Source organism: Grammomys surdaster, unplaced genomic scaffold (assembly GCF_004785775.1).
Source record: "Grammomys surdaster isolate TR1022 unplaced genomic scaffold, NIH_TR_1.0 125216, whole genome shotgun sequence".
Lineage (NCBI taxonomy): Eukaryota > Metazoa > Chordata > Mammalia > Rodentia > Muridae > Grammomys > Grammomys surdaster.
This window is the reverse complement of record NW_021620106.1, coordinates 251,216-268,113: the sequence shown is the minus strand read 5'-3', so window position 1 is coordinate 268,113 and position 16,898 is coordinate 251,216. Positions and strand designations below refer to the sequence as shown.

At 47.8% G+C, this 16,898-nt stretch overlaps 2 protein-coding genes across 5 annotated transcripts in view; one reads left to right on the top strand and one right to left on the bottom strand.

Moving 5' to 3' along the window:
• The first annotated feature begins 1,493 nt into the window (after positions 1 to 1,493).
• Positions 1,494 to 4,774, top strand: LOC114637190 (neutrophilic granule protein). The gene is made up of 4 exons (XM_028785405.1): positions 1,494 to 1,724; positions 2,512 to 2,613; positions 3,421 to 3,507; positions 4,021 to 4,774. Exons 1-4 carry the CDS (start codon positions 1,548 to 1,550, stop codon positions 4,159 to 4,161), a joined length of 507 nt encoding a protein of 168 aa, XP_028641238.1. The 5' UTR covers positions 1,494 to 1,547; the 3' UTR covers positions 4,162 to 4,774.
• A 4,243-nt stretch (positions 4,775 to 9,017) lies between these two features.
• Positions 9,018 to 16,898, bottom strand: part of Klhl18 (kelch like family member 18) — a 64,926-nt gene continuing 57,045 nt past the window's right edge. For 3 of the 4 annotated variants that reach the window (XM_028785399.1, XM_028785398.1, XM_028785401.1), the window contains 3 exons: positions 15,921 to 16,025; positions 13,032 to 13,143; positions 9,018 to 12,100 (listed from right to left, as the gene is read on the bottom strand). In XM_028785399.1, the coding sequence (XP_028641232.1) occupies positions 11,714 to 12,100; positions 13,032 to 13,143; positions 15,921 to 16,025 (604 nt within the window). In that variant the 3' untranslated portion in view covers positions 9,018 to 11,713. The remainder of the gene's footprint in view (positions 12,101 to 13,031; positions 13,144 to 15,920; positions 16,026 to 16,898) is intronic. The other variant, XM_028785400.1, reaches the window with a different exon arrangement.

Sequence of the window (16,898 nt, the reverse complement as noted above, 5' to 3'; positions counted from 1 at the left end):
TCTCCCTCTCCCTCTTTCTCTCTCTATCCTCCTTCCCCCTTTCCCTCTCTTCTCCCTTTCTCATTCTCCCTCTCACTCCTTCCTCTCAATCTCCCCATCTTCCCCTCCCTCCTCTTCTCTCTATTATGCCTGCTCAATAGACCCCTCTCAAATAAATCTCTCTTATGAAACCTGTTTCATGGTGTGACTCTGTGGCATTCCTTGGCCCTGACCTGCTAAGATCTTCTTCCATCACAAAACCCTAACAAGAACAAGTTCCACAAAGTTGTCCTCTGACTTCCACACGTGTGTCATGACTATGTGTGCATGTATACATACTAAATAATAAAATTTAATAAATAAATACATTTTATTTTACCTATTTATTGAGACAGGGTCTCACTGTGTAGTTTTCCTGGAACTCCTTATGTAGGCCAGGCTGGTCTTGAACTCACAGAGACCTTTGGTAAATAAGCCCCTTGAGGTGCAAGTAGCCAGGTCCCACCCCAGACTTCCAGCCCCTTGAGATGAAGGTGTCCAAGCTCTACCCTGCAGGGACAAGAAAGCCCAAGATCAGGCCACAGAATGCCACCAATCCCTAAGCTTGCTCCAAGATCAAGACACAAAATCCCACCAATCCCAGCCCACCCTGGAAGGCTTTCCTTGCCCCCAAGAAACACTGTATTAAGCCTGTCTTCTGCTCAGCTCTCTGCGGTGTCTTCCCACCCCCAGCAGAGGCAGCCACCCTCTTGTGTCTCTCCCAATACATCTTGTGTGATGATCTGTGCAGTGTTTCTCAGTTGGCTCCCTATGGCTACCATCTCTTTCTCTCAGAGCTCTAATGCTTATATCCTCCTGCCTCTGCCTACCAAGTGCTGGAACTGAAGGTGTGCACTATCACACCATACCTTTATTTTTTAAAGAATGGGTTTTACTATGTAGCTTTGGCTGGCTTGAGACTCTGAAAACCAGTCCAGCCTTGAACTCACAGAGATCCACCTGGCTGTGTCTCCCAAGTACTGGGTTTAAAGATGTGTGCCATCATGCCCAGTCCATAAGCGGAACTTAAAGGCCAAGAAGTGATGACATTCAGAGTTTTAAAAGTTCATGTATTTTAAAAATGTAGTTAACACAGTGGGTATCACCTTGAGTGTGGCTTCAAAGCATCTCTTTGTGACCCTGGATGATGGACTCATGTGTGGCGTCCATGGGTTTTGGGATCAAAGCAGAAGAACCAGGTAGACACAGAAGAGCTGTGAACAGGCAGGTCTAGAGGGAGCCAACAGGGACACTGAGGCCCAGAGTGAACACGCATGCCCAGCCTGCCCACAAGTCTCTTGCTCCTAGCTTAGGACTCACTTTGATGTCCTGGTCTATTGCCCAAACCCCCTTACCTTTCTTGGCCAACAGTGTTTCATAACATTGGCTAATATTTGATCTCTAGCCAAGTAAGGAAGGGGCCCTCTTTCTAGAGGCACCAGCCCTTTATGTCACCAGCAGTCCTTGGGCAAGGCAGTCTCAATATCACCTAAATAAAAGGGGCCGAGAGTGGCAGTGTGTCAGGGACAATGGCAAGGCTGTGGAAGACCTTTAGATTGGTGGTGGCCTTGGCTGTGGTCGCCTGTGAGGCCCAACGCCAACTAAGATATGAGGATATTGTTAATAGGGCCATAGAGGCATACAACCATGGGCAGCAAGGAAGACCCCTCTTCCGCCTGCTAAGTGCCACTCCGCCTTCTAGTCAGGTGAGTATCTGCCATCCCAGCCTGGGAAACAGGCAGTGTAGGTTTCTCTTACCTGGGCACTGGGGATGTAGCTCATTTGTTAGAGTGTCTGCCTCGCATGCAAGAAAGCCCGAATTTGAACACCAGCACTCAACAGATAGAGGTAGGAAGATCAGAAGTTCAGGGTTAGTCTCAGCTAGGTAACGAGTTCTAGGCCAGCCACTTCTATTCACAGGTAGGACAAGTCTGTACTCTCAGCCTGTCTCCTGGCATGAGACATGAAGGGAAGGGACTTCCGTTCCTATTTTATACAAGAGGATACTGAAGAGCAGTCACAGAGTGCCACATAACCATTTGTGGGAAAGATTACAACCTCTCCTGTTTTTTAAGACAGAATGTCATGTAGCCCAGGCTGCATGGAACTTGCTATGTAGCTGATGGTGGCCTTGAACTCCTGATCCTCCTGCTACCACCTCCCAAGGGTTGAGATTACAGGTCTGTGCCACCACACCCGATTGAAACCTTTATTTATGTCACCCAAACTGGCCTGGAACTTGCTATGTAGATCAGGCTGGCCTTGAGCTCACAGACATCTACCTGCCCCAGTCTCTGAGTGCTGAGATTCAGGTGTGTACCAGCACTGACTTTACCCTGTAGGGCTCTGTTATGGCCGTTTAATAAGTCCCAGATTTTGGTGTACTGGATAGACTGGGACTAGACTGATGAGATAGTATGATGTGACCCCTCCATGCTTTGTTCCCTCATCTGTAGAAGAGAGATGCTCACGAGTCCTCTGTTGCTTCTTTAGAACCCTGCTTCCAATATCCCACTCCAGTTCAGGATTAAAGAGACAGTGTGCACTTCCACCCAGGAGAGACAGCCTAAAGACTGCGACTTCCTGGAGGATGGGGTGAGTCACCTTCTTCCAGCTCCCAGACTGCTTCGTGGAGGAAGAGAAGTTCCCTCTTCTCTTGCCTTCTTCCATGTCACCTGGCCACTTTACCAGCAGTTGTAATGTTGAGGCCTTTTTTACAAATCAGATTTTTGGGCCCAGAGATGGTTTGGTGGATTGAAGGAACCCTGGGATCCATGTGGAGAGAGCTGACTTTCACAGCTGTTGTCTAACTTCTATAGACATTACTCTCACACAACTCAAGTAATCAAAGAAAAAACAGACTCTCTTTAAAACCCTCTCTTAGTACACATTATTGCAATTACTTACTACAATAGCAACGTGTGGCTCAGTGTAGAGTCTTTTTTAGCATGTACAAAGGCCCTGGATTTGATTTTCCTGGTGCCACCAGAAGAAATAAAAGAGCAAAATGACAAAGTGTCCATAATCCATCTATAGATGTTGCTGTTTAAAGACAGAGCCAGAAAAGTTAACATTTTAAAAATGTTCTTTTACCATTCACATTTAAAGTAATGGTTAAATTTACTGACTCATAACTCATGACCCAGGAACAAGTATCATCTGTTGATATGTCTTTACCCACAGTCTTCAACAGACACGGTTTCCTCTGGGCATGGTAACTTATGATTACCTCTCCTGTAATTGTTTATGTGCATGTCCTGTCATTTATATTAATGGGTATGCATCTGTCCCTCCCAGTCACTCTTTTTTGGGTCTAGCTTGCATCTCTGGTTTGAGGAAAGTCCCTGCCTCTTTCCAGAAATGTGACAAGGTGTCTCTAGCTCTTGTCCCACTCATCTACAGGAGGAGAGAAACTGCACAGGGAAATTCTTCAGAAGGCGGCAGTCAACCTCCTTGACCTTGACCTGTGACAGGGATTGCAGTAGAGAGGTGAGCAGCTTTACTGACCCATGTCCACTCTGGGCTTCTCGCTACAGAGGCCCTATCCTGAGGTTAACTATCCCCTTGTGCTGGGCTCTCTCCTGGGCTCTGGGAGACACTGAGGTGCTGTGTATGTGGTTTATACACAGGGTCTTCATCTGAAAAACCAAGCCTTTTCCAGCAAGTGCTTCAAAAAGTGTAGCATGTCCTATGTCAGTATGGCTTAGATCTTCCCACTGTTAGGAGAGGGGAGCTTGGGAGAGCTCTAGAGGAGACTCTGGGGCTCTGGAACATCACGTTTCCGGCCTCAAGACAGCCTATGGAAGCCCACTTCCCCCTAATTCAGATCTGCTCGGGCCCCCTGGCCTCTCATGGATGGAGGCCAGGCCTCCATGATTCATCAAGCCCTTATAGCTAATGCCTCTGTTGCCTTACCCTCTTCTTGAGGGGAAGACCACAGTCGGGTTGGGAGAGGACTCTCTCTACTGTGATGGTGGTGACTGTCTGGCATCTTTCCTGCAGCGTACCCAAGTGGCCAGTTTTAACGATGAAAAGCAAGATGACTCCGAAAAGGACAAGTTCGAAGGTCTGCCCCCTCATGTCAGGAACATTTATGAAAATGCCAAGTATGATATCATCAGCAACATCCTGAATAATTTCTAGGGCTGGAAAGAGGAGGGAGGTGCTGCGTGCTTCTTTGACCTCTTTACCTCCATGACCCATCTCCCCCTGCTACCTTCAGGACCCGCCTCTGCTCCCTGCCCTTCCCAGGAACACCCTCCCTAGAGTAGCTCTGGCTCCTAAAACATCCATGCCTTTGTCCACTTGCGTCCCTCTGCTGGGCCTTCCAGCTTTATCCTCTATCTGGAACTCTTATTGACTCTTCAAGGCCCAACCTCAAAAGTTCCCTCCAGCGGGCAGCCTCCTCAATTCTCCCAGAGCCAAAGTCCTTCCCACATCTGTTCACTCAATCCTCAAACCACATTGGTATTACCTGCTGTGTCCCCAGCCAGATGACACTGTATCTCTTCACAGCTGGGCCTCCCGGGCCAGTTGCGGGTGGCTGTAGGATGAATTTTTCAATAATGTGCTCTTGGCATCCTGGGAGGACAAAACCCTGTAGACTCCTGCTCTCTGCCTAGTCACTGTGACACCAAATGCCCCCTTACATGCCCAGACCCCTTAACTGGGATGTGGAAGGTGGGTGGGGTGTGGTCAGGTCACCTTGAGTGAGGCCTGTAAGAGAGGTTCAATAAAATGCTTCTGAGAGCAGTGAGGACGTGAGTGAATGATGCACAGGAGGTGGAACAGCTGAACGTGGAGTGAGGAGACAGATGCGTCAGGCTCTGGGTTGGGGTTGAGGAGATCCAGACTCTGTGAGGCCAGAGAAGGGGCCATAAAGAAGTGAGGGGCCAGCTAGATGGCTCAATGGGTCGGGGTGCTTGCCTTCAAACTGGACAACCTGAGTTCAATCCCAGGACCTACATGATGGAAAGAGAAATCTACTGAAGGTCGTTTTCTGATCACTGCACGTGTGCTGTGGCATACATGTGTGGTGCACACATGCATTCATGCTCTCTTGTGTGTGTACACACATTCATACAAAATAAAAGTGTTACATTTTTTCCTAATTTTTAACAGAGAGGAACAAGGGGACAAAGGAGCTCAGGAAGGCAGAATAATCTGTCCCCAGTCTCTATGCCTGCCTTTAGTTCCTTAACACAAAGTTCCAGTCAAAACTTTAAAACTTTCACTCAGGTATTAAAAAGATTGCCATAATCATCGTATCTGAAGGTCACTGCTTGTGTGTGTGAGAGACAGGGTCATGCTGTTGAGAGGCCAGACTTACTCTATCTTGGGACTGGACTCCGTCTTAAAAACAAAACAAAACAAAAGCCTGAGAACTTGGCCTGCAGCAGGACCCAAGTCTCACCCAAGTCCCAGGAAGGACCCCACGGCTTGTCATTGGCCCATACCCCACAGTTACTCTCTGGGTACTTCCTAGCAACAGTCAATCAAAGATTAGTCTGATTGTTTCAGATGTGCTTTCAGACCATTTGTGATTGTTCATGGTCTTGCTTCAGAGCGCCCACTGTTGCCTTACAATAGACATTCTTTTAGATGCTTGCCAGGATGGACACCTCTCATCTGCTCCCATTTCCTGTAAAACCTTGTCCTGAAGAGAGTTCGGGGCTGATTCACTGAACCATCCTGTGAGTTGGCAGTGAGTAGGCCCAAACTTAAGTTTGTGATAAAGAGACCCTACCTAATGTGATTACATCGGAGTTGGCTTCTTGGTTGTCTTTTGGGGTTCATGAATGCTTCCTGGCACAACACTGTATAGCCCAGGCTGACATTAGACTCAGAGCAATCCTACTCAGCCTCCCCAGTGTTTGGATTACAGATATGGGCCACTGCACCTAGCTTTACCTCTTTTATTTACTCTTTGTTAACTGTAAACGAGGTATCTTGATATGTAGCTGTCCTCCCCTTTCACTTCCTCCAACGCCTCCCTCCACCCTTCAGCATCCTTAATACGTCCCTTCCCCCACTTCACGTCTTCTCTGAGTCCTGTTAGCGTTGCCTGTTGGAAAGCTGACTGATCTTGTGGACTCCATCTTGTCCAGGTAACCACATCTGCAGTGAGTCCATGGATGAAGAGGCCATGTTATGTCCCAAAGGCAGTTTCACAACCCTCTACCCCTCTACCTTGTCCCGTATCTCTGGGGTCATTCCATCCCTCTTCAGTGATGTTCCCTGAGGTGGTGTGTATGATACAGATGACCCACGTAGAACTGAGCACTCAGTAGACACTTACCCTCAGCACTCTGACCAATTATGAAGATCTGCTTTAACACTGACCTCTGTCCATGGTGGGAAGCCATATTCATCTATGAGTATAAAGCGCATATATTTAGAAGGTAGTTTGACAACATGTCTTGTAGAAAAACAACAGTAGACAGGCCTGTAAACCAGTGAGCTACAGACTTTCAGCCAGGTTTACAGTACCAGGCCTGAGTTACTATGGATCAGGCCTCAAACCCAGTCCAAAAGCAGCTGGCTACACACATAACCTTTATACCACTACTGTACCAGAGGGCACATTATGCCTGGGTCAGTATTACAGCATGCAGGGTTGGATGCAGGCACTCCACTCAGGTCTTTTCTCCGCCAGTGGCCTGCACAGCACCATCTGGTGGTAGGAGAGGAAGTTTTAAGGTCAGTTACAACTTGTTCTCTCTATGTCCTATAACATAGTATATTATGTCTTCAGCAACAGAGACATTGGCCTGTGTTGTTTGGGGGCCTCTGGGACCTCCCTGCCCAGTAATTTGTAGGGGCTTGGTACTGAGATTTTCATTAAAAACTCTTGTCTTTCATGGGGATCATTATCCAGCCATTCAAGGGCATCTATGTTCAAACTACTATTTTTTTTATTGTAACTTTAGATTAGATTAGTTTATAAAGTAGTGAATTTCCAGCTGGGCAGATGTGTCACACATCTTTAATGCCAGCACTTGTAAGGCAGAGGTGGGAGAATCTGAGTTCAAGACCAGCCTAGCCTATAGAATAAGTTCCAGGACAGCCAGGGCTATGAGGAGAAACCCTGTCTTGAAAAACCAAAAATCAAATCAAACCAAACCAACCAAATAAAAATCAACAACAAAAACACCCAAATTAAACAAACAACCCCCCACCTCCACACATATACACAACACCCAGTGAGTTTCGATAGGGCTTGTCATACATATTTCATATTGGTTAACCCCTCTGGGCCACCTCGTCACCTCTTCACCCTATACCCCAATCCCAGTTTAAACCTTCAAATCCCATGACCTCCAAGCCCCACCGTACCCCTACATCATGTACTCTACCGTCCTCTTTTCTTTTTTTGAAAGTATTCTCCTGATTTTAGTGACAAATGAGCCTCAAGAAAATTGGTTCTCAGTCCAAGTCTAACCCTGTTGCCATCAAAATCCTATCACCATGCTTGTCACACAAGGGCTTGTCACACAAGGGCTTAGCCATTTCCCCAGCCCAAGAGACCTTAAAATATTCTATTTTTAATTTAAAAAACGATCTTGTGTGTATGTGTGTGTCTGTGTTAGTGTATGCCACATGTGTGCAATGCCCTCAGAGGCTGAGAAAGGGGGTCGGGTCCTCTGAAGCTGGAGTTACAGGCAGTTTTGAGCTGCGTACTGTTGATGAGATCCAAATACGGGTTCTCTGGAAGAGCATGAAGTTCCCTTAACTGCTGAGCCACCATCTTCCCAGCCAGATCTTTCTCCCCGCTCCCCTCTCACCTTTTTCTTTTTTTGAAATAGGGTCTCACTATGTAGCTCTGGCTGTCCTGAAACCAGGCTGGCTTTGAACTCACAGAGACCCGCCTGCTTCTGCCTCCCAAGTGCTGGGATAAAGACGTGTACCACCATGCCTGACCTCACACATAATCTTACATACCTTTTTTTTTCCAGTGACTTCTCTGTGTACCAAGGTTCCAGACTCTCTAGCTGTTTGTTTATGGATATGCAGGAGTGGACCAGAGGTGCTGGACAGTCAACATGGTAGCTGGCTACGCCCCACCGGGGAACTAGATCTATAGTTTTGTGGCAGTTGAGGAAAGGGAAAACTTGAGCACTATGGCAGTCTGGACAGAGGCAAATATGCAGCAGCAACAAGCAAATGCCGTCTCTGCATATCTCCACAGGCATCTGTTTGTAGGAAATGAAACTCACAGATGCTATTTTTCTGTTGCTGATACAACACTATGACTATGGCAAATTATCAAAAGAAGAGTTTGTTTGGGCTTACTGTTCCAGAGGGATAAAAGTCCATTGTGCCAGGGAATTGTGGCGGGGGTTGGGGGTGGGGGTAGCAGGCATGGCTGCAGGGACAGTTGAGGGCTCACATCTTGATCTGACCCAGAAGCTGGAGGTAAAGATCTAGTGCAAAACTTTTGATATCTCGAAGCCTGCCCCCAGTGATGCGCTTTCTCCAGCAAGGTCACATCTCCTAATCCTTGCCAAATAACTGCTAACTGGGACCAAGTATTCAAATGCCTGAGACTCACAGGGGATGTCTCCTTCAAACCTCTCAAAGGTTGCTTTTTGCTAGAGGTTCATTTGGCTTTTCCCTTATTTTCATGGGAATACTTATAATTTGTCCAATATACTTTTCTTTTAAACCAAATCAAATAAAAATGTAATTTACTTCTAGTATAAATAAGTCAGGAGAGGGCTGACTCAATGGCTAAGTGCTTGCTGTGCAAACCCGAGGACCTGAATTTGATCTCGGGCACCTAGGGTAGAAGACAGCACCAAACACTGCACATGGCAGTGTGCAGCCTGCAATCTCAGAACTTGGATCGCATGAGCGTCAAGCTCAGTAAGGATCGTGCTCCAAAATCTAAGGTGGAAGGCACTCAAGACAGACACCTGATGCCATCCCCTGACCTCTACATACATGCACAGGAATGGGCGCGCACACACATACACACACATAAAATCTGGAAAAGGTAAGAGTATTAGGAGAGTTCTCTTTTATTTCTCTTTGGTTTCTTAACACAAAAGACATGCGTCCTATAAATAAAAAGTTTATTGTGAAACAGCTGTGGGTGAAGAGGTTCAGGATTCCTACTTAGTCCCATCAGACGCTGGTCTTCAGCTCTCTTCTGCTTGTGATCTCTGGTGAAGCCCAGAGTGAGAAGAGATGAGGAAGGACAGTGGCCAGACTCACCTCATGTTACATCTTTCCAGTGTCCTTGGGTGATGTCTGTTTTCACATGATCCTACTGTACTAACACTAATGAGACGGACCAGCCACCTGCCCTCAGACAGGGGAGTATAAAAATGTTCCTGTGTGCTCAGAGCCTAGATCAAAACACTGACTTGATCATTCTTGGAAACACTGTCTCTGTGTAACTTCTACACTAGGAGGTGGGAGCGGATATAGGAAGGCTAATCAGACAGCAGCAGGCCGGGGGAAGAGGATGTATCATCTCTAGTGATACAGTCTGCTAGCATCATAAGGACCCAGGAGGCCCACCTGGGAGCCCACTGACTGGTTCTCAGCACCTTCACAGTCGAGGCTGGGCAGTACATTCACAGAGGTACTTACTAAGAGGAGCATGGCTACACTCCTCCTAATAGGACTAAAAGGAAACCAAGACCCAGAGTCCCCCAGAGTCTACCTCAGCAGGCAAACTGAGGGGCAGGAAGAAATGCTGGCGCTCCACTGGGAGCCTAGTTAAAATTCATCAGTTATCAGATTGTTCAGTCTTTTAAGATAAAAACATTATTTTCAAGTGCTTATAGCAGAGGCCCAGCTCTTTATGTTGCAGGGAACAAACGGCCTTCCTTCTGAATCTATGGCAATTGCACACACTGGTAAACCTGATGGTCTGGGGGAAAAGATCCCGCAGGCTTCACACTGCGCCTTTCTGAACTGTCTTCTAGGCTGAGGAAGGACAGCAAAGGGCAAGAAACCAATCAGGTGGACAGTGGGACAGACCTGAAGACCCAGTTTGGGGGTAAAAACAATTATATCCTTCTTGTCTCTACTGGAAGAATTTTAGGAAAGCAGATTTTGGCAGCAGCAGTTGAAGGTCTGCCCCACTGCCCAGTGCACTGGTAAGAGAAAGTCTCCTCTCTGGGTCCTTCTGTGCTACGGTAAGGTCCCATCCAGAGGAAGGAGGAGCATTGAGTCTCTTCACGAGGTCATCTGCCAAGATTAGAGGAAGAAATAGAAAATCTCTTCCTTGCAGCAGCAAAAGACATTTCTTAGTCTGTAGGCCTTTATATCACGACGCCAGCGTTCGTTGCTTGAATGTAAAGGCCCATCTTGCTGGTCAGTCTGCCAAGGGCTGGAGAGAAAGTGGACACCGAGGGTTGGCAAACAGATGGAAAATAGGGGAATGGCAGGGCGGACAAGTCACCTGACCAAGCTGGTCCATGGCTGGTAGGAGCAAGCCCCTGGTTAGGTCCTAGAGGTACAAATGGTCAATGTGCTCCAGAAGCGTCACGGTGAGGAAGAGTTATTCAAGGATAGTGGATGGGTGAGTGTGAATCTGGGCAGACATGTTGTTTCCTGCTGGCCAAAGAGGGAAGGGATGCATGTATGTGGGAGTGGGGATCTGTGGGAGCGCCGGGTGGTGGTGACAGGTAACCATGGGGTGACAGCTGGAAGCTCGGATAGAGGTGAGTGGCAGTAATTCAACCGGCTCCCTAAGCCTAGGATTTAAAAAGTCCTCTGACGGTGGGTGAGGAGACCAAACCCCATGAGCACCTTGCTACAGGTCAGTCAAGAATGTCCTGATTTCAGACACACTGTGGGGCTCAGAGGAAACCCAACTGCTGTAGGAGGACTCCGGACCCTGGGATCCGAATGTGGGAGTGGATATCAGTTGTCATGTTTGATCGTTTTCCATTTAAATGTGGATTTGCTTTTAGTGTCATTTGTGTTTTCTTCCTGTGAAAAGTGTTCACTTCAAGTCTTTTCCTTCCAGTTTCTCTCAAATGTTTTCTCGTTTCCATTTCCTCTCGTTTCTCCTGAGCATCTCTATTCCCCTTGTTTCTCCAGGACATGTGGAGAAAGACCTGGAGTCCCAAAAAATCAGACATGGGGAAGACTTCTGTTCTCTCTGCTTGCTGGAGACAGGGACCAAGTCCTCTGTGCCCATGGTGGAAGGGAGAGCTTGTGTACGCAGCATGCTGCTGTAGCTACACCACCACAGGCAGTGAGGACACCAGGGTGTCCCTTCTCTCCCAGCTTTACCCCACACTTCCCAAATGGCTTGCACGCTGCAGCTTCCCTTGGCAAAGGCCACAGCAGGGTCGCAGACAAGCAGGGAAGGAGGAGCATGGGCTGGAAGACCTCCTGCACATGAGCACTAGCAGCTTGGTGGCAGGTGGGAGCTGGGCCAGCGCTGCAGCAGGTGCTCGCTGGGCTTGGGTGGAGCCTGTGTACAAGGACCAGTTCTGTGTTACTGGCTGTGACCCAGAGGGACTCCTGTCCTGTGCTGTGCATCTTGACAACCTAAGGTCACAAGGGCAGCACAGTGAGAGAGGACTTAAGCACCTGGAAAAACTGTCCCTCTGGCAAGCTCACATTACACCCCATCTTCTGGTCCACCACTGCCTCTTCTGAGAGGACTTTCCCCTGGAAGGAAGCGCCTATGCTTGTACCGGATCCCTAGCCCACCACATCCCAGTCTCTCTTAGATGGTGAGGAGAGGGATGCAGCCCACACCGACCCCTCCCTCATGGCATGCCATGGGGGCCATAAATGTCCAGCGGTCCGTCTCTGGGTCATACATCTCCACTGAGCTTAGGTTTGACTGTCCATCATAACCTCCCACTGCATAGAGGCGCCCACAGCTGGCCACGAGGGAGACCCGGCTCCGGCGTGTGTGCATGGGTACTATGAGGCACCACTGGTCTGCCACAGAGCTGTACATCTCAGCAATACTGAGGAAGCCGGAGCCATCATAGCCCCCACAAACAAACATCTTGCTTCCCAGGGAGGCGGCACCATGCCGGCAGCGCTTGTTGAGCATGCTGGCTGCCGGGTGCCAGGTGGCCGTGTGGTGATTGTAGTGTTCCACCTGCAACAGGGAGAGAGACGCAGGTACAACACAGTGAGTAACAAAACCTGCTCCGTAGGGTGACCCTCCAAGGCACAGCCCACACGGTGCCAGACTAGGAGAGACTGGGGAGAGGGAGTTCAGTTGGCATGTCCCCTAGCTCCGATGCCATCTCTTTGCAGCTGTGCACTGCTCTTATACTAAGCTGATACCTTCTGGGCATATGCAAGGAAATGAAGAAAGAATTTCCCCAAGGAAGGGTTTCTAGGTGATGGCGGAATTGGAAGGAGAGTACTGTCTCATGTGACTGTCCCCAGCGCTTTCTGCCTTGGTACTACTGACTGACTCTGGAGCTGCTACTGCATGGCTGCTGAGCCCAGCAGTGTCCAGAAGAACAGTTGCTGCCATTCACTCCTGGCATACGACTGGGCTTACTCTGAAAAGGGCTTTCAAAGACTTTTCAGCATCCCATGGACACCTGGATGGAGCAAGTTCAGGGTGATTGCACCCTACACTTGTGTACATGGGCTGTCTAGAAGTGAAGAGTTTTAATTTTTTTAAGATTTATTTACTTATGTATATGAGAGCTCTTTTTGCATCTATGCCTGCACGACAGAAGAGGGCATCAGATCCCATTACAGATGGCTGTGAGCCACCATGTTGTTGTTGGAAATTGAGCTCAGGACCTCTGGAAGAGTAGCCAGTGCTCTTAACTGCTGGGCCATCTCTCCAGCCTGAAGTGAAGAATTTTTAGATGATGTAGGAGAGACAGTCTGAAACCTCAGTAGATAACCTTTATCTGGCAGTGGCGGGGCTGAAACTTAATTGAGCCCAGGGTCTTGTGCATGCTAGACAAGCGATATACGACTGGTCTACACCCCCATCCCAGGGCTGAATTTGAAAAAAAAAAATCCAAGGATGGAGGAAGTCACCCAGGGGAGGCCAGACTCACACTGCTGAAGATCTGCAAGCCATCGTGGCCTCCTGACACATATATCCTGCCCTCAAAGACTGTAACCCCAGCAGCACTCCGGTTTGAGCTCATCGGAGTCACCACTGTCCACCTGCAGAAATAAGAAAATAGCAGGGCCATGAGATCAGTGGCCCTGACCTTCCAAGGTAGCTTAGCTTGGGAAGGGGTGACCGTTTCTGTCGTCTTATGTCTGGATAGTTTCACGTCTTCTTGCTGCTATGCCTCTCCTCCAAGTCTCAGACTCACAGCCAGTCAGTATGGCACGTGAAATCAGCACACTCAGACGAGCTGCCGCACAGCAGCCAGCGCTTTGCATTCCCTGGTCTTGTTAATGAGATGCTAGTTATCTACTTACAAAACTTAAAGAGCCTGTCCTTGGCTCCCCCCTCTCTCAGCATTCCTGTGGTCCACAAGTACTGGTTAGCTGATTTCCTAGTCAGTACTTGCTCCCACTCCTAATACCACTTGCCTGGCCCTGGCCTCCCGTCTAGATCACTCCTTATGCATGGCCTTGCTTTCAGGCCATCTTTACCCCATCCCACACAGTGAGCAGTTTCTTTTTTCTTTTTTTTTTTTTGGTTTTTCGAGACAGGGTTTCTCTGTGTAGCTCTGGCTGTCCTGGAACTCACAGGGTAGTCCAGGCTGGCCTCGAACTCAAATCTGCCTGCCTCTGCCTCCCAAGTGCTGGGATTAAAGGTGTGCGCCACCACGGCCCGGCCAGTGAGCAGTTTCTTATTTGAACTTCTTCTTGCCTGTCTAAATAAAACTGTGTGCATATGAATGTGCTTGTGTATGCAGGTACACATGCAGGTACACATGTGAATGTGCACATGGAAGCCAGATGGGCATTATCCTCAGATCCATGCCCACCTCCTTTTTTGAAGACAGGGTTTTATTTGTATCTATTTATTTTTATTTATTTTTTATCTTTTTTATTTTAGTTTTTTTTGCTTTTTAAAATTTACTTATTTTAAGTATATGAGACCTCTGTCTTCACACACACCAGAGGACAGACTCAGATCTCATTACAGATGGTTGTGAGGCACCATGTGGGTGCCTGGAATTGAACTCAGGACCTCTGGAAGAGCAGTCCGTGCACTTAACCACTGAGCCATCCTCCAGCCTTGAGATACAGCATCTTACTGGCCTGGAGCTCATCTATTAAGCTAGACTGGCAGGCCAGCAAGCTCTGAGGGATCCTCCTGTCTCTCCCTTCTCAGCCAGGATTGTAAGCATGAGCCACCATGCCTGGCGTTTTTGAACTCATTCTTGCAAGGCAAATATTTTATAAATGTAAGCCATCCTTCAGCCTTACTGTCTGTCTGGTGAGTCCACCTTGCACCCCTGGCCTAGAGTGATGAATGTTCCTCACGCCATCCCAAGAACTCCAGACACAGACCTCCAGGGAAAGATGATGACAGTGTACTTATGGTCTACCAAACTGAGCACGGGGTGGGGGTGGGGTAACCTTCCTACCTGATAATAGCCAAACTGAGCACCAGGGAGGACTTTCCTACCTGATGAGAACCAAGGGGAGCACCAGGGAGGACCTTCCTACTCTCTACTTGATAAGAGCTGCAGTCAGTTGTTAGGCAACAGAACTCGCTGATGAGTTCGCTCAACCCATCTGCTCAGTCTGTTATCTAAGACGGGAGGATACAAACACCAGGATGAGTAATTCAGCCGGCATTGCCAGTGTTTCTAGTGTTCCACCAAAGCATCCTACTCGGTTGTAATGGGTGTTACAGAAAACACAAGTTTAAACAGGATTCCTCACTGCCAGATTTTCGAGAACTTTTGCAATGTCATATGTGTGGTGGAAAGACAAAGACTGAAGAAACAGATACCAACACTGCCCAGGCTTATCTGACCACATTCCTTCACACCAGGCCTCACTGCCGTGGAACAAGCTGTCTGGATCCTCCTTACCCCTGTGCTTGCACTTCCAGTACAGTGGACTGATGTAACTGAGAAACACAGACCAATGAATAAGTGTTTCTGAGTAGCTCAGCCTGCTGTTTATTTGGAATGGGTTCATGAGTCCTTGAACTCCTCCACCTCAAGTCCTGGAATTACAGGCAGGAACCACCATGCCTGGCTTTAGCTCTTTTGAAATTTAACCATGAAATTTCACTTTTTTTTTTTTTTTTTGGTTTTTTGAGACAGAGTTTCTCTGTATAGCCCTGGCTGTCCTGGAACTCACTCTGTAGACCAGGCTGGCCTCAAACTCAGAAATCCACCTGCCTCTGCCTCCCAAGTGCTGGATGAAATTTCATTTAACCAAGGATTTTTTTAAAAATATTTTAAATTTTTGTTTTGTGTTTTGGAGACAAGGTCTCGCTTTGTAGCCCTCGCTGGTCTAGAATACACTACATAAACCAGACTGGTTTTGAACTCACAGAGATGGACTTGTCTCTGCCTTCAAGTGAAAGGATCAAAGGCATGCACCACCATGACTGGGCATTAACCAAAGAGTTAAAAATCTATTACATGCAAGTGTTGTAAGTCACTTCCTACCCGGAAGACACTTTAAGCTAGGTGCCACAGCATGTCTATATGGCTGAGGTGGATTATGAGAGTCACTGAGTTTGAGACCTCTTCTCCAACAAAGCAAAGCAAAACTAAACAAAAGGTGGTGACAGGGACGTAGGAGCACAAAGGCCTTGTAGTGGAGAAAGGTAGGCTGAGTGTAATGGTTTATATGTGTAATTCTTGTACTCAAGAAGCTGGGGCAGAAGGATTGCTGAGACTAAAGGCTCAGGCTATATTATTAGACTCTCTCAGAAAAAAAAAAAAAAGCAGAACAAATTCAGCGTAAAGAACGAACAGCAGCTCTAACTTTTGTATTGGGAAATAAGTCAGCCTTACTTGTCCGTCTCAGGTGAATAAGTCTCCACAGAGTTGAGGGAGGAGTTGCCGTCATAGCCTCCACACACATAGATCTGTCCATCCAGCACAACGGTCCCCATGGCACTGAAACAGACAGAATGGTCATCCCAGCAGCCTTTCACATACATTAAGAAATTAGTCTGTCAACTGTCTTTTTCTAGAATAGACCGGATCCCTGGGACACAACCAGGTAAGGGCTGATCATGAAGATCTAATCAGTGGCTCTTCTCCTCAGCCCTGCTGTCTCTACTCTTAGGCTCAGCAACAAGCACTCTCCTCTTCAGGCATTTAGCCCTTGATCTGCCTGACATGCTCACCTTTCGCCCCACTGCATGATGGGTTCATTCACTTGTTTATGTAGTTGAGGATGGCTCTGTACCCCTAATCCTCCTGCCTCGATTTCCCAACGGCTGAGATTATGGTGTGCACTGTCCTGATTAGCCTGATTTATCTTCAACTAGTTTTGGGCTAGAGAGATGGCTCAGAGGTTGAGAGTACTGGCTGCTCTTCTAGAGAAATGAGTTCAACTTCCAGCACCCACATGGTGGCTCACCACCATCTGTTACGTTAGTTCCAGGGAATCTGATGCTCTCTTCTGACCTCCTCAAGATAGGCAAGTGGTATATAGATATACATAAAGGCAAAACACCCCAACACAAATATAAATAACAAGAAGGAAATAAAAAATTATTTATTTATTTATTTTTTGGTTTTTTGAGGTAGGGTTTCTCTGTGTAGCCCTGGCTGTCCTAGAACTCACTCGGTAGGCCAGGCTGGCCTCTAACTCAGAAATCCGCCTGCCTCTGCCTCCCAAGTGCTGGGATTAAAGGCGTGCGCCACCACCGCCCGGCCATATTATTATTATTACTAGTGTGTGTGTGTGTGTATGCATGTATGCACATGCAGAGATCAGAGGACAACATCTGGAAGCCGGATCTCTCCTTTCACTGTGGGTTC

Excerpts from the sequence above, each read along its gene's own strand:
- LOC114637190 (XM_028785405.1), top strand. The coding sequence starts at position 1,548 with ATGGCAAGGCTGTGGAAGACCTTTAGATTGGTGGTGGCCTTGGCTGTG. Across the intron at positions 1,725-2,511 it reads CCACTCCGCCTTCTAGTCAG|AACCCTGCTTCCAATATCCC; the intron begins GTGAGTATCTGC and ends TTGCTTCTTTAG. Across the intron at positions 2,614-3,420 it reads GCGACTTCCTGGAGGATGGG|GAGGAGAGAAACTGCACAGG; the intron begins GTGAGTCACCTT and ends ACTCATCTACAG.